The sequence below is a fragment of the Thamnophis elegans genome, chromosome 7, assembly GCF_009769535.1.
Source record: "Thamnophis elegans isolate rThaEle1 chromosome 7, rThaEle1.pri, whole genome shotgun sequence".
In the NCBI taxonomy this organism is placed as follows: domain Eukaryota; kingdom Metazoa; phylum Chordata; class Lepidosauria; order Squamata; family Colubridae; genus Thamnophis; species Thamnophis elegans.
The window spans coordinates 22,211,195-22,235,656 of record NC_045547.1 but is presented as its reverse complement, the minus strand read 5'-3'; the positions used below and the strand labels follow the sequence as shown (position 1 = coordinate 22,235,656).

The 24,462-nt window shown below is 37.1% G+C and overlaps 1 protein-coding gene across 2 annotated transcripts in view; it reads right to left on the bottom strand.

The window, feature by feature from the left end:
* The window catches only part of KDM7A (lysine demethylase 7A), a 58,764-nt gene that overhangs the window by 30,519 nt on the left and 3,783 nt on the right, over positions 1-24,462 (bottom strand). For both annotated transcript variants that reach the window (XM_032221994.1, XM_032221995.1), the window contains exons 2-5: positions 7,770-7,855; positions 1,900-2,017; positions 1,363-1,523; positions 859-1,000 (exon numbers count right to left, since the gene is read on the bottom strand). In XM_032221994.1, the coding sequence (XP_032077885.1) occupies positions 859-1,000; positions 1,363-1,523; positions 1,900-2,017; positions 7,770-7,855 (507 nt within the window). The remainder of the gene's footprint in view (positions 1-858; positions 1,001-1,362; positions 1,524-1,899; positions 2,018-7,769; positions 7,856-24,462) is intronic.

The following is a 24,462-nucleotide window of genomic DNA, read 5'->3' as shown; positions in this document are numbered from 1 at the left end:
TGCATGATAAAAATATTTTTTCAAGCTGCTTGGATTTTAAAAAGACATATCAGGAGCCTTAATTCATAAATTAAATAATTAGAGTCATGTAACAGTATGAAATTACAGGGTAGCTTTAGTGGACTATCTTTCTAAAATATACAATATCCCACACAGGCTGATCGCTATGCAGAACTACAATATTAAATACAATGTGTTTAGCACTTAGCATTTGCTAATAGATTTGGTTTAGATACATAAATCTAGGCATCATTTTCATTTTTTTAATTAAAAAAATAAAAGGTATTTTTTTAGTAACATAACATTTTAAAAATATTTTTATTTGTCCTGCATATATTTGTCATCCCTCTCAGATAAGCCAGAGAGGAAACATAACTAGAAGAACTGAATTCTACATTAACAGAATTTTGCAAGTCTGAAAATACAATATCTCCCGCCTCCTCTTTTAACTGTTTCATCCATGAGGAAATATCTTTTCTAAATTTCTTTCTCTGACCTTTAAGCTACTGGGGGTTCCTGCCTCTCTTGTCTGATTATTTCCTAGATTGTATCTCTTCCTCATTTTCCCAAAGGTCATTCCCACAGACCATTAAACATATAAGAAAAATATATAGATAAGCCCTTTCCAAAGAAAAAGCAATTGCATTTATTCATCTTTTCAACCTAAGTTATTTAGGGTAGCCCCAAGCTTTAAGTATACATAATAATCAATTATTTGCACTTATCTCCAAATTGTCATATTCTACCTTTCAACTTCATATTTCACTATTGCAACTATTCAGAAAATCTGCAATTATTGTTATATGCTACAGTTTAAAATATAAGCATTTTATACATATATGAAAATTGCATACTCACTTAGTGTCCGAGAATTCAAGGCTTATTACATTTAATACTTTTGGCCTCTCAGGGTTTGTAAAATACTTAATGTAATTATGGAGCTTCATTTTGCTATCTGCTTGTCTTGCCACATCAATAACATCAATCACTTTATCACCACCTGTAAAATGAAACATTTAAATCACTGCATAAACCAGCCAACAAAGGTCTGTAGAAATCTCAGGATTATGGGAATATAGTAATTTATGCATATGTAACTGTATCTATTTTTTCTGAAAATCCTGAAACTGTTAAAGAGAAAATATAGCTAAGTGAACCATTAATGTTTTGAGTATTCCACTCATTCAGGTTACATTAATCTCAAGACATGATATTCAAAACTTACAACTGAAACCAAAGCTTTGGAGAAATAATCTTCAAGCGTTCTCAGAAAATGTCACAACCATATAATATTTCAGGAAAAGAATATTTAAACCCATTTATTTTTCCTTGCCCTTTTGTGTTTGAACCAGCAGTCCATACCTACATAATGTTCCACATCTAGAACAGAAAACGTAGAAAGTGGGAGCCTGAGACCTAAGCCATCTAATTTAGGTACCATAATGGGAACGTCAAACCCATGCTTTTCCAGGTATCTTTGCGTCAATTGGCTTCCATGCATTTTCAAAATGATTTCATCAGCACTAGAAAGGAAATACATGTATATTATTTTTAAAATAGAAGCAGAATTTTTAAAAAAAAATTTAAAAAATTGTTTTTTTTAATTTTTTTAGTTCATATTTTGAACTATAAAATATCTGTCCTTCCCAACATTTATTATATCTGAGCATTTTTAGCAAATTGCTTTAATTGATCATAATGTTAACATGTGGAACTGAAACAATTCTTTCAGAATGTCTTTAGTATTATTGGATATCTAGTTTTTACTTCCACAAATAAACACTGAAATCCTGATGAGACTCATATCCACTAGAGTAATATAGTTAAAAGCCTGAGTTCAGAATCACTATTTGAAGCAACTACATATACTTTTGAATTTTCAAATGCAATTGATCTTACCTTGGGAATGAACGGGCACGTAACTGTTTAACAAATGTTCGGGTTCCAGCTTGAACTGGTTTTGAACCATCATCATATTCTGTATAGTCATGTCTGTGCCAGTTCCTCCTCTTCTTCACTACATGGTGAAAAATGTAACCGTCAATTTAAGATAAGAGAGAATCAAATCCCATTTAGTTATGAAATTCTCTGGGAGCCTTAGTCAAAACTATTTCTCTATTAGTAAGGCATTACTCAGGGTTTTTGCTAGGATCTCATTGGAAGGGGAAAAGAATGAGGAAAGAGGAAAATGTACAATATACTACATTATTTTTTTTGGAGAATAAAGCCTTTACCATGACACATAATACAAATGTGAATTCTACTCTTTCAATATACTGTAGTCAGATGAGTCACTCTGTTATTTTCTAATTATCCCCAAGATGTTAATTTTAGCACGTATAATTGCTCGAGGTCACTGAGAGAATATTTCTTGTTGAATAGGGATTTGAATTAAGCTCCCTATTTCCTCTCAGCAAATGTAAATGAATTTCAGATTTGATCCTGCCACCAGTAAATTATTATTTTAAAAAAATCTTCATCCACAATAAAAGGAAATATTTTTAAAGATATAAGAAAAACTGTATACAGCTTCATACAAATGACTGCAGTTATATCAACATCCTAAATTGAAACTTTATAATACATTAAAAAATTGTTAAACGACAAGATTCAGTATCATGCCAAACAGAATATATTACAGAGATACACTTTTGATCATTTGCAGTCTGCTGTGTTGGTGCAAGATATTGGTATGGTAACATGTAACTGTAGGCTTTGAACAATTCCACCTAGATGTTTCTTGCTCACTAAAGCATCCATTATTTCTGAACCAAAAAATTCTATTGCTACAATTATGTCAATGAACAGAATTGTATTACAAAGTTTAAACTTGCCTTTCAAATGTACCAGTTAAATTTTGCTATACAAAGGAACTCTGAAAACTTAATTTTAAAATCCATATGAGCAAATTCTGCTTATCAATGTTGTGAATACAACTTTAGAGTAATTGGAACCTAGCAGTAAAGGTTTACATTTGCCTGGATATGTCTATAAAAGACTAATATTACAAGATCGTCTGCGTTGAAAACTGTTTTCAATATTTTCAAATTAAAGTTGTCCTCATAGTGTAAACCAATTTATTTAACAGCTTGCCATGGGAACTGCAGGATTTTCTGCATATCACAACAGATGGGGATGAATGCCACACTTTCAAAAACTCAAACAGTTTATATTCAATAGCAGCTGCAAAAGAAACATTTAGGCATAGCCCTGGTATCCATGTTGTATTTATCAATCTTCAGTATGCATATTTGTATGTAAACTACACATATCATTTTATCCAAATGTATACAACTGTTTCTTCAAATTCAACCACCACTTTAGATAATAACCAATGGTATTTGACAGTTTTTAGACAGGCAGATGAATTACAGAAAATGTAAGACAAAGCCTCTGAGGTAACTGATCCCAGCTAAAAATATACATTAACAGCCACAAATAATCACAGCATACAAAGTATATATTAAAAGGTAAATGATTACTTCATAGAAGGTGCTCAATATTGACACTAAAAAGATTTGAGTGGATTTAATAAGCACCCTTTCAACATCAAACTAATAAACTAAATTACTATTGCTGCAGTCTAGTAGATTTGAATACATCTGTTGCACAGATGAACATAACATACATTAATCAGCATTAAATTGTTTTTGTATTTGAATAGTGACTCAATTTGAGATTTAGATGGCAGCATGGGTGAATTATGTACATAAAATCATATTGGTTTTATCCCCATAGTAGACTCATAGTAATCCCTGATTGTTTTTGGGAAGGAAAAATACTGAAGCTGAAGCCACTTTGGCCATCAGATGAGAGTACTCATTGGAAAACACCCTAATGTCAAGAAAGATTGAAGGCAAAAGGAAAAGGGGATGGCAGAGGATGAGATGGTTAGATGGTGTCATTGACACAATGAACATGAATTTGGGCAAACTCTGGGAAACAGTAGAGGACAGAGGGCTTGGAGTGCTATCGTCCATGGGATTGCAAAAAGTTGGACATGACTTAGTGATTGAACAACAAAAATACTTTTTCAGGGATTTATAAATTCTTCCTCAAAGGTATTTTAATCATTATCCACTAGTTTTGATAACCAGAATTGTTGAATTATGTCAATATGTCCCTTTCCCAATACATGAAGCAGAGCTCAATTTCAATTTTGTACAAGAATAGAGAAATGGTAATTTAAAAATAGAAGGAAGTAGTCACTACTTCAATTGTCAATGTCAGATCCCTTTTAATAAGTTCTGGACTGATGGTCATTTTATCTACAGTACTTACAGATATAGGAGACTCACTAAGATGGTCTGCCCTAAAAATTTATGAAACGTTCTGGGACATGACAGAACCATTGAAACCTCTGGGGCATGACAGAACCATTGAAATATGGAATAGTAAACTGAGATGGGCCACAGTCACTAAAGTCTAGACAGTTTCCTGAGGATTTACAAGAAATAAAACAGAGTAGGTGCAAGCAGCGGATATTTTGTGAAGATGATCAACTAAGGACCAAAGTACATTACTGTGCTTTTCATATGACAATAAAAAGAGGTAAAATTGTTCTTCATTGTCATCACTGGACTTTCATATAGCTATCCAGTGTAACTGTTTTATGTGGTTCAGGGACTTGAAATATCTGTTCTAGCAAATAAGATGTAGGAGCTCAAAGATATGTGCTAAGAGTATATTTACAAGACATCTTAACTTGATGCATTCTCAAACCTTTTTTACTTCATGTGATTGTGGGACCAAGTTTGAATTCTTGGGGACTACAGATATGGATACGATAACTGAAGCTGTGCAATTGACTACATATCTCCAAATGTTGTGGTTGCTCCAACATTGTAGGATTTTAAGAATAGATTCGACAACTATCTGTCAGAAATGGTATAGGGTTTTCTGCTTGATCAGGGGGCTAGACTAGAAGACCTCCAAGATGCCTTTCAACTGTTATTTTGTTCTGTCTTGTAGGCCAGCTTGGTCTCTCCATATTCAATAAGCCTTCATGGTGTACTAGTTTCATTGCATCTTTTTCATTGTCCTTCAGATATTTATGCCATTTTTTAGTCTTCTGGTGTACTTGCAGCATTCCACCCTCACCCCATTTTAGTTGGTAAGTAGAGTCTGACATGCCTCCATCTTTTTACAATTGACTCAGTCTGAGCAGTGAGATGGAATCAATGGGTCAAAAGATAAGTGTCAAACTATCTAGAAATGACAAAATGTCCACTTCTCAAGAAACTCACTCTGGATGCTACAATTCTTAACAGTTACTAAAAAACTACTGGTTAGTCAGAATGTCTCCTTATGAAAATTATTTGAGAAAAGAATAACTGTACAATTTCAGATATTCATTAAAAACAGTTCATTTGGCCCTATTTTAAACAAGATTCAGGACCGGTGCAATTTTGATATAACTGATCATGCTAACCCTGTGAATCAGCTCACTGTATTAGGGGGACACCTAACTTCAAAGCCATAAAACATTTTTTAGGGAATAGGATCATGTTCCTGCAGCCTCATCACAACAAAGCTGTAAGTATCCTCTCTGTCCCAAACATTGTTTAACAGATATATGAAAGTGCTAGAAGTGGTTATTTCAGTTTGCTAACAATATCAAACTGTATTTTCCTGAATCTTCCAAGCAGAAACTGCATAGCATGGGCCAGATGGAAATCAATGAAATGAGACTTGATTTTGCAAAGTTACATTATATTGAATATAGATTCCTTGAATTTTGAAGAGTGGCTATTCTAGATAAAGTTATAAGAGAAAAGATACATAGTTTAGAGGTGCACTTAGAGTAAATATGATTTACAGGGACACAAACCATTTCCATGTCAAAGACTACATTAAGAATTCAATGGTATCATGTCAAGTTTCAAAACAGTGGATCTCAAACTGGATGAATCAGTTTCTTCTGCCTAGAATATTTTTTCCTGTAAACTCAAAAACTGGGTGAGTGATTCCCAAATTATTTTTGGCATCAGGGAGCTACCCTTGTGAAGTCTACAATGGCAAATTTACTTTATACAGCATATAAAGGTAATTTCTATAAAGATTTACAAAAAAAAATAAGAGTACCAAAATTTGATTTTGCAGTTAAGCTGTTTTATATATATTCCTTCATATTCCATACCAAGGTATTATCAAGATAAAACAGTAGGTAAGATGGAATATTTTTATGGCCAGAGCAATAAGTAGAGTGAAAGGAGAGAGAAGGAGGAGGATTGCAATTATAATTATTTTTAAAAATCATCTTCTTAAATGGCAGTATACATGGCTGTCACATCTTCAGATGGACAATGATGAAAACTAGGGCACTTTGGGGGAGGGGGTGGAGAGATTATAAAATGTGTCGTTTGTTATATTTGACAAAAATCAGACCGTGCTTTTTTAAAAAAATCTGCTTCTGAATTTCATTTGTGCATTTGAAGTAGGGGTAGTAAAAGAAAAAATGTAATTATCTTTGATTTTATCCTTCTAGTCTCTTTGCATTTAAGAGAAAGATGAACAAAGAAAAAGGAACAAAAGACAGTTCAGTTGGCTTGAATCCCAGAAGATAACCAGCTATCTGACCAAACAAGTCACTTAAGAAATAAGAAGAAAAAATCTAATTTTTATTACTTAAATATTGATAGATACTATTCAGTCTGCAAAAAAACCCTTGGCTACATTATTGTTTTGAAGTGTAGACAATGACAACAGCTGCTGGATTGCAGGAGTACAACAAAGGAGGCAGCAAAATTGTTGTAAGCTTATCTGAAATAAGCTTACAACTATTTAGAAGATCGTGTGTGTTTTTTTTAAAGAAACTTCCTTTATTTTTCTGATGTGATGCATTTCTGACTGTTTTGAACATTATGAGTGGGCTGCAATATGAGCAGGAGCAACCTATGACCTTACCTGCCAGCTTCCCCATTGACTGCCTGTGGGAAGCCAGCAGGGCAAGTCACAAACCATCAGAAGCACAAGTTGGTTGCCATCCATGCAAATCACATGATCACAGTGTTGCAGCAATGGCCATATTTTTAGTTACATGTTTTAATTATGTATTCTGCCAAGCAAATGTTGTAGATAAAGCATATTCAACATAATCTCTCAAGTCTTTAAAAAAACCTATTAGAAATCAAGTGATCTGAAGTACTGATCTCTTGTTCAGCCCAAGTATTCTGGTAAAGTATCTTCCACTTTATTTTCAGAGTTTGGGATTAACACTAGATTTTATTTACTGAAAATGCATCTATACACTTAGACATATTTGACCAAACATTATTGGTCCCTGTATGTTTCCCAAGTATATTATTGCCGTGGTTAGAATGCAGTATTAAAGGCTAATTCTGCTGACTGCCAGCAGTTCGATCCTCACCAGGCTCAAGGTTGACTCAAGTCTTCCATCCTTCCGAGGTTGGTAAAATGAGGACCCAGAGTGTTGGGGGCAATATATTGACTCTGTAAACTGCTTAGAGAGGGCTGTAGATAACTATGAAGTGGTATATATTGCTATTATACATTACACAGCTTAATCTCTTGCACTAATCAATAGACATAGCAGATTCCAAAGGGGACAAATGCATACCTCTTTGTTAATGATGCAAACAGTTAAAGGTAAAATCAGAGTATAAATCACATTGAAATATAACTTCAAAATGACATTGCATAATTATCAAAGATAGCCATGATATCATCAGCTATAAAAATAATTTATATTCAGTATTGAGTCCACCATAACCGAAATTGTGCAAAATGCTTTAAAATTCATCACTTACTTAAGGAGGGTCCATGTAGAACTGCACAATTGGGACAGTGGTAAAGGTCAATATCAACAGCATGGTGCTCTTCTACTCTGACACAACTAAAAAAAAAGAGAACAAACAAATTTCAGGAACTTTATTTTAGTATCAGCCTTCCAGAAGTTAAAATTTAATCTCACTAATTAGCTCAAATGATGATTTGAGGAAGATCACTATCTCACAGTTTGGTCTCATAGAATGAGATTTTTACAATGTATTTTGACTCCAATGGACTTTGAGGAGATTGCGTTTAAAAAAAAATATGAGCAGTCATGTGGAAGTAATGCACCAAAACTCGTATAGTAATCCAGTTATTTATATAAGAATATATGGAGCTCAGGGTTGAACTACCAAGTCCTTGCTGCTCTCTGACCTTGGTTGTTTGCTTGCAGACATTTCCTTATCCAACTAGGTAATACCATCAGTGCTCTTCGGTGTGGGGTTTGTTCATCCAATGTATGGATGTTAACAGCCACTATGAAGGACAAACAGGCAGAGCACATCCATGAACACCAACTAGCAGTCAGAAGACATGATGAAAAGTCTTTATTCTGCAACACATGACAGATTCATCTATTGTTTCAATTGGAAATTGTGAGCATCCTAGACCAAGCTAAATCAAAAACACAAAGGAATTCCTGGAAATTTGACATTCAGACAAATCGGCCATTAATAGACACACAGAGATAAACCATGTTTACGTACTACAAATGAACAATTAAAAAACAAAGAAGGAAACAAAAAAAAATCAGAACACAGTATCTGCAGCAGCCTACGCCCAGATAAGCAGGGATTAACACCAGACATCATCAAACAACATCATATACAAGGAACTACCAAGGAGAAAACCACATCTCCATCAACAACTGACAGGGCAAACTACTGTACATAAGAAAGAAGCAAACCCCACCCTTACCAGCACTGATATTACCTAACTGGGTAATGAAATGTCTGCAAACAACCAAGGTCAAAGAGCATCAAGGAGTCTTCCAATAATCCCCCAGAGGGCAGAGGAAAGCAAAGGCTAGAGCAAGTTTTGAAAAATGGATAAATCCATGAATCTAAACAAGTATCAAAACTATCCATCAATCAGCAGTAGTCTATTAGTGAAATTCAATACCAGTTTGATAAATAAATCAATATTCTTTAAATTTAAAGGCTAGAAATTTAAATTTCTAGTCTTTAAAACCAGAATATTTTTCATTAGGTGCTAAGTTAAATTTGAAATATTTTCCTTTCTTCCTTTCTTTCTTCCTTCCTTCCTCCTGTCCCCTCCTGCTCGCATAATATAATTATGTTTAATTTCAGTGGGAAGAATGTTCCATAAGGCAGGCCAGTGACAGAGAAGGCACATCTCCTGAGACCCACCAAACATAGCTGATATAGTATTCACCCAGAGTCACCTTGTGATTGAGATGGGTGACAAATAAATTTAATCAATAAATTTAACAAATAAATGCTTTCTCTGGCAGATCTATTGGGGCAGACTGATGTAACTTAAATAACCCATGAAATGCCCTAAAAAGCTTTAAAGGTAAAAATACAACACCTTGAATTGGACTCAGAATCAAATTGGCAACCAAAGCAGATCATAGAGCAAAGTGTTGACATGCACTGTTGTAGGAGTACATGTAACTATCCCACGACCATTGTAGCTGCCCATAACACTGAAGTTCTCCAAGTACAACCCATGTAGAACACATTGCAATAGTCCTATCTGGAGGGGACTACGGCATGAGTAACCATGAATAAGGCCTGCCAATTCAAGAGCAGGTGCAATTGGTACACAAGAAAAAGCTGTGCAAATGCCCTTCTCTCCACACTGTATGGTAGGCCAATGGTAGGTTGATGGACACAGTGACATATTTTTTGTCTTTGCTGAAATCCATTTTCTATGTGGGAGGTTAGTGATAATATCTGACCGCAGTAGTTTGTGATCCATCCTGTTTTACAGATATATGTTCCTCGGTCACGTTTAAGATGTTTAAGATGAGTAATTTGTAATAAATGCTTAAGAGCGCTATAGGTCTGAAATCTACAGATCTCCCCTCCTTATCAGGTTTAATGATGGCTACAATTATTATTCTTTACTGCTGCATGGGTTATACTGCTCTAGACAGACCTGATGCCCAATCTGGGGATCCTCCTAGACTCACAACTCCTGCTGATTGAACAGGTGGCAGTCATGGCTAGAAGGGATGATTCTAAAAATTTTACTCATTGTGCCTTGTAAGAAAACAGCTGTTCTACTCAGCACTATGCTTTCAAACAGATACATTGAAGTACATCTAGATCAGTGATGGCTAACCTTTGTCGAGGCGTGCCAAAAGCGAGGGGAGCAGGGGAGTCCCACACGTGTGTGCCAACACCCATAATGCAATGCTCTCCCGTGCACATGCACGCACAACCACCACCACCTGCATGCATGCTTACAGTCCTCATTGAAGCCTCCAGACTTCCACGGTGTGTGTTGGGCTGTTTTTTGCCCTTCTCAGACTTCAGGAAAGCCTCCTGAAGCCTCTAGCGGGAGAAAAACAGCCCAACAGGCAACCCAGAAATTGGTTAGTGAAATTCCGGTGGGCCCCGTTGGGCCGTTTTCCGCCCTCCGGAGCTTCAGGGAAGCCTCCTGAGGGCGGAAAATGGCCCAACATGCAAACCATAAGTTCAGGAACGGACATCCCTGAAGCATCCGGAGGGCAAAAAACAGCCCAATGTGCAACCCAGAAGTCCGTTCCCAAACTTCGTTTGCGCGTTGGGCCATTTTTCGCCCTCTGGAGGCTTCAGGAGGCTTCCCTGAAGCTCTGGAGGGAGAAAAACGACAAAAAATCAAGGCCGAAAATCAGCTTGCCAACATGCACTGGAGCTGACAGGGCAACGCCTCACCTGCCCTCAGAAATGGCTCCACATGCCACCTGTGGCACGTGTGCCATAGATTAGTCATCACAGATCTAGATAGTCAAATTAGCCGTAAGTATAGGTTAAATGACAACTTGCCACAATGTTCTATGCTGGCTCCACTATTTTTAATATATACACATCAATCTACCAGGTATTGCTGAAAGAAAGTTTTTATATGTTGATGACATCATGCTGATAAAATAATATGAAGACTTTAATACTTCTGAAAAAGCCCTCAAAAATGATTTTTTTTTTTAAAAAGGGTAAGTTTTTTGAAATCTGTAGGCTGAAACCCAACATTAACAAAACTGAAATTGCATGTTTTCACTTGAACAATAGGCAAGCTAACTATACACCAAAAGTGAAATTTAGGAACCAGCTGCTGAAGTCATAATCATAATCCAAAGTATTTAGGAGTGACCCTTGACTGGTCCTTAACCTATAGGGAACACTTAATAAAAATAATGGATAAAATAAAAACCAGGAACAATACCCTACATAAACTTTCTGGCACCTGCAAGTGTTACTGCTTGAAGGAAATCAGTTCTTACTTTGGTATATTCGGTGGTTTAATATTACCCTAACCCTGTATGATCAAATAGAGTTCATACAAAAACAATGGACACCCAGCTTAATCATACTATAAGGCTTATTATCAGTCACTATTGAACTGACACCTTCCAAATGGCTACCATTACTATCTAACACATCAACCTCACACCTTAGAAAAAAAACAGCCTTAAACAGGGAGTGGCAGAAGTGCAAGGCAAAGCAATTATTACCTAGATACAATGACTGTCACAATCTAATACTCAGACTCAAATCTTGGCACCCGCGGTGGAAACCTCTAAGCCCGGGATGGCGAATCTATGGCACGCATTTGTCAGGGCACGCGTGGTGTTGCTCTGTCAGTTGGCCACTGCACATGCGCGCACTGGTCAGCTGAGTTCAGCCTTTTTAAAAGCCATTTTTTGCCCTCCCCAGGCTCCAGATGCTTTATAGGAGCCTGGGGAGGGTGAAAAGAACCTCACCCACCCCCAGAAGCCCTCCAGAGGCTTCAGAGGCTTCCTATGGGCAAATCGGAAGTTTGGGAAGGGACTTTCAGTTTGCTCGTAGGGTCGGTTTAAGCCCTCCGGAGGATTCAGGGACCTTCAGGAGGCTTCCCTGAAGCCTCCAGAGGACTAAAAACGGCCCTACGAGCAAACTGGAAGTCCCTTCCTGTTTGCTCATAGGGTCGGTTTAAGCCCTCTGGAGGCTCCAGGGACCTTCAGGAGGCTTCCTGAAACCTCCGGAGGACTAAAAATGGCCCTACCAGCAAACTGGAAGTGACTCCTGAAGGTCCCTGAAGCTTCTGGAGGGCCGCCAGGGGGTGGGGGAGGCTGTTTTTGCCCTCCCCAGGCTCCTATAAAGCATCTGTAGCCTAGGGAGGGCGAAAAAAGCATGCAAAAAATGGGGGGAGTGCCTCATGCGCACATGTGCACTGGGGGGAGCGAGTGTTGTATTATGGGTGCAGCACGCCCAGGAACGACCCCCCCTGTGCTCCTCCCCTTATGGCACACAAGCCAAAAAAGGTTCACCATCTCTGTTCTAAGCAATTAGTCAGAGAAGGCTTTGATATTGAGAGAGTATGGCACCAGGAATGTGCACCTTCTAACCCAGATCTGTTTGTGTTTGATCCAGTACAATGAAGCTTTGATCCTCCAAGGAAAAACTGGATAACCAGATCCGAACTAACCATGGCAGGTGCCAATATTGGAAATACGAATTGGAGCTGGTTTGACTAATTGTGACAGTGGGAACACCCCACAAACTTTTCATTCCACTGATCCCTTCAAGAACTACATCATCTAGAGGGCACTGCTATCCATGACTAAACAATCTAGATATTTGGCCATAAGTTTAGCCATTCTAGTAATTGCTCATACATAATTTAATTTTATTCATCATTTTTATTGTGCATTTTAAAATAATTCACTCTATTGGGTTTATATTTTCATACACATTTTATATGCTGTTTCTTTGAATTTTATGCACTAACACTGTATTCTGTTACACCATATGAAATAAACAAAAAAAAAAATGGTATAGTACTGGAACCAGTGGGCCTCGAAATCCAGACTCGCCCAGCCTTGTCAAGGTTCATCTGAAGCCTTCTGTTTCTGATCCAAAATCTCAGAGCCTCTAGATACTGGGATAAGATGAAAAAATTATCTGAGTACTGATAAAAGTAAACCTTAGTCAGTTTAGTATAAAGTGAAAGAACATTTAACAAATAATTTATTTATATCTTGCCCAACTCTTCTCTCCATGAAGTTATTACTTTTATTGAGGGAGGAGGGATGTTTGTATATATTCATCTGATATATGATTTTTGCAAAGACCAAAAACCCCTGACTGTGCTTCCTGAAGAACATATGTAAGATAAACTCAATAGATCATAATAATGTGAATTACCCTAGGAATTAAAAACTACAAATCTGCAATACATGTACAGAATCACATTACAGGCATAGGAAATTGTTTGAAATGAAGTAGACATACTAATTTGTGCTGAACAATTGAAGTAGTTTGAAGATGATAATTCACCAATATCAATATCACCAATTTCAGGTGAAGGAAAGTTCAAGCTATTAATGTAAGTAGAAAGACAGACAGCCAATTCAATGCTACCACTACTAAATCTAGAAAATATATAATAATTATACCTAGTATCAATATCTACTATTGAGTTGTTATGATCCCCATACTCTACTATAAATTGCCTAGAGTTTTAATATTGTGGAGTGTACACATTTTTCCAATAAATAAATTAATATAACCTATTTCAGGACCTAATCTAGGAAAACAATTGCTATGAACCCAAATTCATTTGAGGCTTTTATATTACATCGAAAGTGTCTGATAATGAAACATGATGTGGGCAAAGAGATTTTTTTTAAAAAAATGAAATTGAGTATGTCATGCACTGTATGAAAACTTAAACGGGTATAATATAATACTTGAACAATAAGAAAACATATATGGATGAAGGGTTTAAAATTTACACTGAATGTAATTAACAAGAATTTTTATAAAATGAAACTCTGTGGATATTTAACACCTGATATTTAACACCTATTTATCAAAAATGTATAAAGGTATTGCAACTGTATGTTGGAAATGTAAATTTAAAGAAGAATTTTTTGCCATGTTTGATGGACTTTTGATAAAGCAAAGGGATACTTGGATAAGATTCATAATTTAATATAGAAATTCTCAAAATGATTATAAAAATCAAACCAGACACTTTTGTTCTAGGTTTAATGGGTAAGGAACTTGAAAAAAATCTGGAACTTTGTTGTTATACATGTTGGCAGCAACAAGAATACTGTGTGTGCAAATTTGGAAAAATACCCTAATTCCCACAATGGAACATGGCTGGATAAAATGATAAAACTAGCAGAGATGGCCAAATTAACTGCTTTAATTAAAAGAAAAAAATACATCCAATTTCATTTCTACTTGAAAACTTTTTCTAGATTTTATCCTTGAGACAGAAAAAAATTAAACTCTGACTTTGGGATTTGCTGATACGTTTAAGGTAAAGGTTCCCCTTGCACATATGTGCTAGTCGTCCCGACTCTAGGGGGCGGTGCTCATCTTTGTGGCTGGCATGACTAAACGCCAAAGGCGCACAGAACGCTGTTACCTTCCCATCAAAGATGGTTCCTATTTTTCTACTTTCATTTTTACATGCTTTCAAACTGCTAGGTTGGCAGAAGCTGGGACAAGTAATGGGAACTCACTCCGTTATGCGGCGCTAGGGATTCAAACTGCTGAACTGGCGACTTTTCTGATTGACAAGTTCAGCGTCTTAGCTACTAAGCCACTATGTCTCTCATCACTGATAAGTTTATTGTTATAAAAATAGCTAGAATACATTAAGCATGCAAAAATAAAAAGTTGAAGCTAGAGTCTTATTACCATTATTCAACTGCATTGAAGAAAGTTAATGCTTTCTTTTTTTGTTTCCCCTTTACCGTACACTTCTCTCTTCCCACTTTTCTCCCTTACCCACTTTCCCACTATCCTTGTTTTCACTTGTATTTTTGTGTGTGTGTGTGTGTATGTATGTATGTGTGTGTGTGTGTGTATACACACACACACACACACACACACACATGAAAAACTCCACAACTAGAAAAACATCAGAAGCCCAGCCCCCCTCCACAGCAACTCATGAAACAATACATAACATATCAGACAGGACCCTCACCATAGCAGAAACCAATGTCCTTTCCAAAGGATTCAACTTTGCAGTCGCCCCCAAACGCATCCCCACTGAAAACATCATATGTGGAGTTGAAGCTACCCTAACCAAAATCAACCCAGATGAAGCCAATAAAATCAGACGTGAAGTCACCAACGTCCTCTGCTCCAGCAATCCACCCAGAAGCAACTTACATAAAGAAGAACAAAAAGCACTCACCAACTTGAGGATAGACAACAACATTCTCCCAGCAGACAAAGGTAACACCACTGTGGTGATGAACACATCTGACTACCAAGCCGAACTATCCAACCCAGTCCAAGACCCCGCTTACAAACCTCTAAACACAGATCCCACCACCTACCTGGAAAAAACCACCAAATCCAAAATAAAAGCCTCTCCCATCAGTGAAGAGATCCAGCAAAGAATCATCCCCAGAAAGAAATCATCCGGATGCCCCAAGCTCTATGGCCTCCCCAAGATACACAAAGAAGGAACACCTTCAGACCCATAGTCAGCTCCATAGGCTCACCTCTACAGAATCTTGCCAAATTTCTTGCCATTTCGATAGTTTCTCTATTTCTTTATTTTGGTAATTATGGAAGCTATCGAACTAGAGAAACATCCCCATAACATGAATAAACGTGATGATACCTCCCACCTACCAGATATCTGGAAACCAGTCCTGGTCAACAAATGAGCCCCACCCTCCACCAGGCCGTTACAACACAAAACAACAATGGACACACAGACAGCACCAATCAACCAATCATGATACAACCACACAGCCAATCAATCAACTTACTGAAACAGAGCCAGCACTCCATACACCCCCACCAAGATTTATAGAAAGACGGCAGCTCCAACCACGCTTTAAGCCGAAAACACCAGCCTGAAGATGGCGAGTTTGGGTCCTCGCCGAAATGTTGCCAAGACAATCTCAATCTTACACGGGAAAAGACCTGAATACAACAAGACCAGCAGATAGATAGATAGATAGATGGATGGATGGATGGATGGATGGATGGATGGATGGATGATAGATAGATAGATAGATAGATAGATAGATAGATAGATAGATAGATAGATAGATAGATAGATAGATATAGAGATATAAAATCCATATTTATCCTGGCCAGTTTTTTAATCATTAAAATATTAATACTTCACCCATCAAAACAATATTTTTGCTATTACCTATTTTATGACACAATGTCACACTTCCATTTAAATGTACAGAATTAGTACAATGCAGCATTCTAAACTTATATTATCCCAAGTTGGCTATTGAAAATCTCTCAAACAAGATCAAACAGACAATCTGCTATACTGACAATATATCTCAGTGATCACTTTCTGAATGTTAATAATGCCCAGAACTTTGAAAGCAAATTTACCTTGCCTTTAATTAGAGCTAGAAACAAATAACACTGGACCATTTTTGGAATAGTATTGTACAATATAAAAGGAACAGAAATAATGCTTAAGTGGAAACATATTTACTACAGTACCACCAAGTGACTATATTTAAAGCATCACATACAGATGTTGGGAATAAATCAGAAAGGGCAAAACTGCTCAGTTGAATATAAATTTAAAAGACGGGATTGAACTCAAGTGAACTGTCAAGCTTTGGGGAACTATCTTCCATATAAAATAAACCAGATGCTACATTAAACTCTTTTATTTAAACAACAAAAATATTTTCTTATAGTGAGCTAACAGACTTTTCTTGATACACCAAACAAGGGAACAGGTAAAAAGGAAATAGGTGGAATCTATCTTTCCAAACCTGACAATTTACACACAAAAAAATCCCTGCAGATTTTGGAAGGACTGCTAATGCAATCTATATTATAACCCAGTACAGTGGTAGCGAACCCGTGACACATGTGCCACAGGTGACATGCAGATCCTTCTCTGTGGGCACATGCGCTGTTGCCCCAGCTCTGTTTTGGGTCTCTGCCACACATGTGTGCACGCCTCCCGCCAGCCAGCTGGTCTTTAAGTCTCCGTCATGCATGGGGAGGGGGATTTGGATGCGCAGTTTGGGCAGGGCGTGGGTGCATGCATGGGGTGTGCGTGCATGCACCTGCACCTTGCAGTTTGGGCATGGGCGCGCACTTGGGACATTTGGTGCCTAAAAGGTTCGCCATCACTTACCTAGTATGACTCTATCTGCATATTTAAAGATCCTTTGTTACTTCATCAGTGTGATCTAATTTAGGGATGGTTCTAATATCATTTGTATTTCTTCCTCTTTCTCACTCTTTTTTCCCCTAAGCTACTGGTACTTTGTCTGAAAAACCTTTGAAACTTATTTTGCCATAACTATAACTTTAATTAGCATAGATGAGGGTACTGTTTCTATAGATTAAGATGTGTTTTCCTTTTAGTTTTCACAGCTACTGTTGCTTTTTATATGAATGTTAAAGTATTGCAAGCGCAAAATGCAAGTGTGTATGAGTCTTGATAGATTAAAACAAGGTCCCAACTAGATGACGAGGATATTAAGTGTGACATCATGTGACTACATTACTTCACAGTGGCAATCGTAGCAGTCACGATTGCCATCATATAACCCCAGGACCACATGTAGCTCATTAAGCAGGAAGAGAAGGGAGTAGTCCCAGGCAAGGAGCAGGGCTGGCATCCAGGTCATAGTTGTCTCAACTATTCAAAACCAACCACACTGTTCAAAAGCAACTACATTCTTTTTCCCTTGAGGAAAAAGAAGAACAAAACATTTTGCTCCCTGCCCAAAAAGCTTCATCAGTTGGGATGATCAGGTGGTGGTGAAAAGATAGGTACTGACAATTGAGATGGGATGGAAAAATTGTATTTCTTTGCTGTCATCTAGTCCTTAGTACTCTCCCTAAGAGCTCTTGAGACCACTTGGGGGGGTTTATCTTTGCCCTGCTGGGTAGTTGTTTCTGCTTGATAATTCCTTGATTACAATATTGTTTCCTGCTTGATTGATTGTCTGGTATTAATCCCTGCTTATCTGGGTGCAGGCTGCTGGAGAGGATGTGTTCCGGTTATTTCAGATCAAAATCACAGAATCTGAACAAACTCAAATCAGTCATCAATTGATACACAAAGATAAGCTAGCTACTTTACACAGCATTCAGAGGAGACATTAAAAAGACAATAAAAAGAAGGAAATAAAAAACTAGAGCACAAACATACTGAAAATTATCAGAGAAGATTCTAATGTTTTACCTTGCTCATTCAATGCAAACTCAAGGAAATTGTCAGTTAGGAAACAGAGAAAGAATCACTTTGTACTAATGGAACATTGTGTAGTTTATGTTTCCTATAATAGAGTTATTAATATCTTACCTCAGTTATCATTAATCTAGTTTTTAACATTTGAGTTCTTACAAAATGAATTTGGGTTATCTAAAATGAAAAGTGGAATACATTCAATTAAATTATCTCTTGATTTCACAGCTTGATCCAGATGCATTAGCAACTTTTAAAATTTCTACATTATTTACCGAGTGACCCATAGCAAGGAAAAATGTTTACCAGTGTTATAAAAATAGTATGGGCCAATTTTACAGCCCTGGATCAATGATATGTGATCATTTTCCATTTATAAAAAGATTCAATGATATGTTTAAAAACTGAGAGTATTTTAATACCCAATATGTTTTGTTGTTTCCTTTTCTCAGTTTGTTCACGTTTTTTTAATTCCTTTTTTAAAAATATATTTCCGGCTTTGTGTAGAAAAATAATAATAATAATTTTTAAAAGTTTTATTGACAACTACAAATTAGGTTTAAAATATCATTATGTCCACAAAAAAATACAAAAAATAAAAGTTAGGATCAAAGCTTCGTTAAGAGACTCTCCTTCCATTCTGTATTCACAGATTCAAAAAGATAAGTAAAGTTCTATCTGCCGCAGCATTCTCATGGTCTTATGATTACAATTCAGGGACTTGGCAACTGGCTCACACTTATGACAGTTGTAGTGGGGCCCAGTTACATGATCACCATTTGCAACCTTCCCTACCAGCTTCTCTCAAGCCACATCAATGAAGAAACCAGCAGGGAAGGTGTAAACACTTCCATAAATTGTTGCTACAGGTTTCCAGGGATCTTGTATCCCATAACATTCCCCTCTCCTGGGCACTCTGTAGTGTGTGCCTGCCTGCACTCTCCTGGGCCCACCCCAGCTTTGCCAGCTCACCTGCACTTCTTAACATCTATTGGCAGCACACACACACACACACACACACACACACACACACACACACACCATGGCACAGGCACATCTTCTTGCTCCTTGCCTGGGACTCTCATCTCTTTCCATTTAAGAAGCAATATGGTACTGGGCAGTGACGTGCAGTCAGGGGAGGCAGAGCCTCACCACTGTCATCATGAAAAGAAAAAAAAATGTAAAAGGAAAAAGGCAAGAGCTGAGGTCAGGCTGAGTTAGTTGCTGCCAGAGTCACCGTGGATGATTCTGCTTAGTGCTTGTTTAAAAAAGTGCCCTCTACAGGAGGAGGCAGGAGAACGACGTGCCTCATCTAGTCTGACTTTAGGCGTTTTATGACCACTCGAGCAGAGTTAAGCAAGGGTTAAAAGCCTAAAAATTCCTGATATAGGTGAGGCACGTCGATCTCCTGAACTTTTTTAGAGGCTTTTTTAAACAGTTAAGCAGAGTCATCAACAGTGAGGCAGCAACTAGCTCAGCCTGATCTCAGCTCTCGCCTTTTTCCTTTTACATTTTTTTTCTTTTCATGATGACAGGCAAGAGCCCTCCAATCCAACTTTGTGTGTGTGTGTGTGTGTGTGTGTGTGTGTGTGTGTGTGTGTGTTTGAGAGGGGGGAGGGAGGGAGAGAGGGAGGAAGGAGGGGAAGGGAGAAGAACAAGAAAAAGAAAAAGAAAGAAGGAAACTTATTTCGCAAAGGAGAAAAACAAATGCTGTTGCTTTAAATGGGAACTGAGCATGCCTGGCTGTGGAATTCTGGGAGTTGAACTTCACAAGTCTAAAAAAATTTGAAACCCACCGCTGTGTCAGTGCCTCACCAGCCATAAATCTCACCGCACATCACTGGTACTGGGGTTATGATGGCAATTGGGACTGCTGGAATTGCCATATCTAAGCAATGCAGTCACATGACATCACATTTTACAACTGCATCAACTAGTGATGGCAGTCCCAGTTCCAATTGTAATTGTAACCTGAGGACCAAGTGTAATTGTCCATTCACCTTGCTGCAAGTCACTCTCTTATTTTCTTTCCTTTTTACCTTTATGAGTATTATAGATAAGTCTTTGCATAATAGCAATAGCATTAGACTTATATACCACTTCACAATACTTTATAGCCCTAGGCGGTATACAGAGTCAGCATATTACACCCAACAATCTGGGTCCGATATGATAATTTGAGCTTGGTCATGTGTGTCTTGTGTGAGAACTGTGGATTGATTTGTTCTATAACCAACACAAAGTGTGAAAAGGTAACACTGACATAAACATCTTAGAACCACCAACAGACTATTACAACCTCATGGCATCACCATAGCACACAAACCAAATAAAGCCCTCCAAACCTTCCTAAATAAACCAAAAGACCCCGCAGCCCCAAAAGAAAAAAACAGGAGTCATCTACAACATACAGTGTAAGGACTGCAAGAGCCACAAAGTAGGGCAAATAGGCAAAACACTAGCAGAGCATATCCATGGACACCAACTAGCAGTCAGAACACATGATGAAAACTCCTTAATATCACAATACATGCACAGACTTAACCATAGTTTTAACTGTGAAATCTAAGCCATGTCCAAAAATGCTAGAGAATTCCTGGAAATCTGGCACTCAGATCAATTGGCCAGCAACAGGAACATAGAGACAAACACATGTATGTTTGTCTCTATGTTCCTGTTGATGGCCAATTGATCTGAGCATGTGTGTGTGTCTGTGTGTATCTGTGTGTATTTCAAAAAAGACAATCCAGAGCAGAGATTAACACCAAGATTAACATTAGACTAATGATCAAGAAGCAAACAATACCCTAATCTAGGAATTACCAACTTGGACAAACAAGGTAACAGTACACAACAGCCCAATCAAGGAACCTCCAAGACCACTCTCACCAACACTGACAAGGCAAGCCAATAGTATATAAAATGACAACAAACCTCACCCCCTAATAGCACTGATGTTATCTAGTTTGGTAATGAAATGTTTGCAAGAAAACAACCAAGATCACAGAGCACCAGGGATTCCACAAATCTTGCAATAGATTAACTTAATTGTTTGGAATACAAATAGCAATTTTAAGAATTGGTTCTAAACCATTTTCCTCTCCCACCCATTTTTTCTCTCTCTTTGACTGTGATGAACAAGAACAAGAACTGTTTTATTACCAATTACAATAAAACAATGATTTAACAGAGCAATTGAAAGGAGTGCCTATTACTCTTGATTAACCATTCAACATTGAGGGACTTTATTTAATGTAATTCATAGTAGTTTTCATAAGGACCCCATTACAAAATTTTATTAATTTTTATATCATCTCAATTGTTTTCAGTGGTGAAGAATAGTGGTCTCCAATCCCCAGGCTGTGGACCGATACTAGTCCATTGGGAACCAGTCTATGCAAGCGCACATAACTTTATTTGTGCATGCAGGGGATTAGGCTGCGCTCACAAAACCATATCCTTCCCCCACCTACCCCCGCTGGCACTTGCTGCTGCCAGTCCACACAGCCAAAAAGGTTGGGGACTGCTGGTGTAGAAGGCAATAAAATATCATAGATATGGTAAAATTAACAAATTTAACTGCCTTGACTTTGGGTACAACAGCCTTGTCTATTATTTTAGGGGATGTTGGTACAGAAATCTGGTCCTTTTGAGTCCTGCTAAATGGGAAATAAAAGCATCTAATCAAAATTTTATTGTAAATTGATTGAAAAACATAAAATGTTTTCAATTACAGTAACATGATTTTATTTCACAAGTGAGCCAAACGGAGTGTTTAATTTAATACAATATACAAGCATGAGCTTTTTAGTGGTATGAGATTTTTTAATATCTCCTGTATTGATATTGCTCTCAATTAACATAATTCTTGGAACTTTTATTCTACTTAAGGTTCCAAGACATATGTTAATTGAGAACAATATCAATAAAGTAGAATAAAAGTGGAGATGACAAAAAGGCAATGTAGAAATACTTTGAGAAGGATACAAGAGGGAAAATAATGAGACAGGAATGCAGATAATATGTATGTCAACTCCAATTCCAAAAGAGCTGGGAAGAGGGACAAATATTGAGAGAGCCTATTGCTTAACAGCCTGATATAATTTAAAAAATGGGCTGTCATCAAAGACATATAGGCTTCACAGAATAACTCATAGTATCTGATTATTACAGCTGTTTAATATCAAGCCAGATTACTGACTAGAATTCCATCCTTACAGCTCTTTAATAGAACATAAGCTTTCATTTTAAAATTCCAGGCTCAATCTCTAGCATCTCCATATATAATCAAGAAAGGCACCTGTCTGAAATATTTACATAACACTAAATAAGATGAACCACTGACATTACTGTGTAAGAAAGCTTTTGTTTCACTACATCTCTCTCACTGTCTTTTTAATGAGTCAATAATTTGCAAAGGATATGATTGGGAGTTTCAACAAGCTTTGTCTGATATTTTAGATAATAAGCTAGTAAAATATAGAGTAGATTATATTTTTTGTGCCTGAGCTGATAAACTATGTTCATTAATAATGTTCAAAGTGAAAGACTTTCGATGCATAAAATATGATATGAAAATGACCTTTAAGTATAAAAAAGGCTATCGTATATAATTTTATTAGCAAGTTTATTTTAAACTGTTCGTAAGACATTATTTTTCAAATTGTCTTCAGGAAGAACTTACTGATAATACAAGCTGTTAACTATAGAAAGAACCAACTAACTTAGAAAGTGATACAGGTTTACCTTGACTTGTGAGTGGTCACTAAACAACTGGTCATAGTCAGAAAGGTCTTGGAAGAGGTGCTTTATGGCTCATAGTCACTTCATAAAACATTGTGCTATGAACCCCCTGGTCACAGAACCACATTTCAGGCACTTAGCAACCTGTTCATGTTTACGAATGTTTGTCAAGTGTCTTGCAATCTTCTTTGCCCTTTCCCCAAAACTCCATATAAATTTATTAAATTACAATTATATTTGACAATCCACTTAATGACGACAACTGACAGTGCTCAGATTGTGGTGGTTGAGCAAAGCAGTCCCATGGTGTCTTAACAACTGCTTCACTCAATGACCAAGATTTTGAACCCAATCATGGGAGCAAGAGAAAGACTACCTGTAAAACTTATTGATTGAGTTTATTACCAGGCTGGAGGGCCACATACTAGACAATGGAAATACTGAATTTTCCACAATAGCAAGATCAAATGAGTTTTGGAGTCATTCCCAAATTCTATGAATTTCAACGTGCATTTAAGAATAACTCATATTTTCTGAATGTGGTGCTTCCAAACCTGTTCAATTACATCTATTATCATGCCCAGGTTGCCCACAGTAATGGAAACTGTCGCCTCAAAAATGCCAAGTTGGGAATCATTAATGATGTTAAAGCAGTATTCTCTGTTAGTATGTGTTATAAACAAAGCAGTAAATCTGCCAATCAAATTGTAAAAGGAAATGCCATTCATAATTAAATATTTTATTCCTTTTTTATTATTTATGTTGTTGTCTATGCTACCTACTTTCGTACTAGTGTACCAAAGAACTAGAAAACATTATGCTATGAAATTGGTTCAACAACTATCTACACCAACCATTCAAAGTCTTATACGCGTTAGGTAGAGATTAAACAAATTGAGTGTCACAGCTCTCTGGCCTTGTAACCTGATTATTAACCAAGCTTTATAGTCACTAAAAACAGCATCTGTTTTCAAAAGCAATAACCATTATTACTGTAGTTACTCAGACATAATATTACTAACGCAGGATCACTAACATCAGGTATCTGTAGGAGATGACCACGCTGGGCCCGAGGGTGAGGTCAAACACATCATCAATTTGGAGTCTCTATACTCCTACAAGAGACTAAAGTCCAATCCCTCTTGAATTGCATTGACTCTTATCTAGGCCCAATTGACCTTGATTATTAATTGATCAGATTGTGTATAGATAGCATGTAATAAACTTGAAGTATTTCGAACTAAACTCTTCTGGTTAATTGCACTTGACAGAATCCCAACTGAGGAAAAGCACATTGCTAGCAAACAACAAAGATATATCTAGGTACAAGGTGGATTACAAATGTTAGAGTTCATAGGGACAGGTTATCTGTTCACATTCTGGAATAAGAGTCTGTCTAATAAAGCTCTTATATTTTGTCAGAATCTATTTTCATTAGCATGGTCAAGTGATGTGCTAATTTACGTAGGCTGCAATAACTGACACTTAAGTGGCATATATAGTGGATTATGTGTCTCTTATGTAAGTAGTTTTGTTCCGCTACCCAAAATGCAA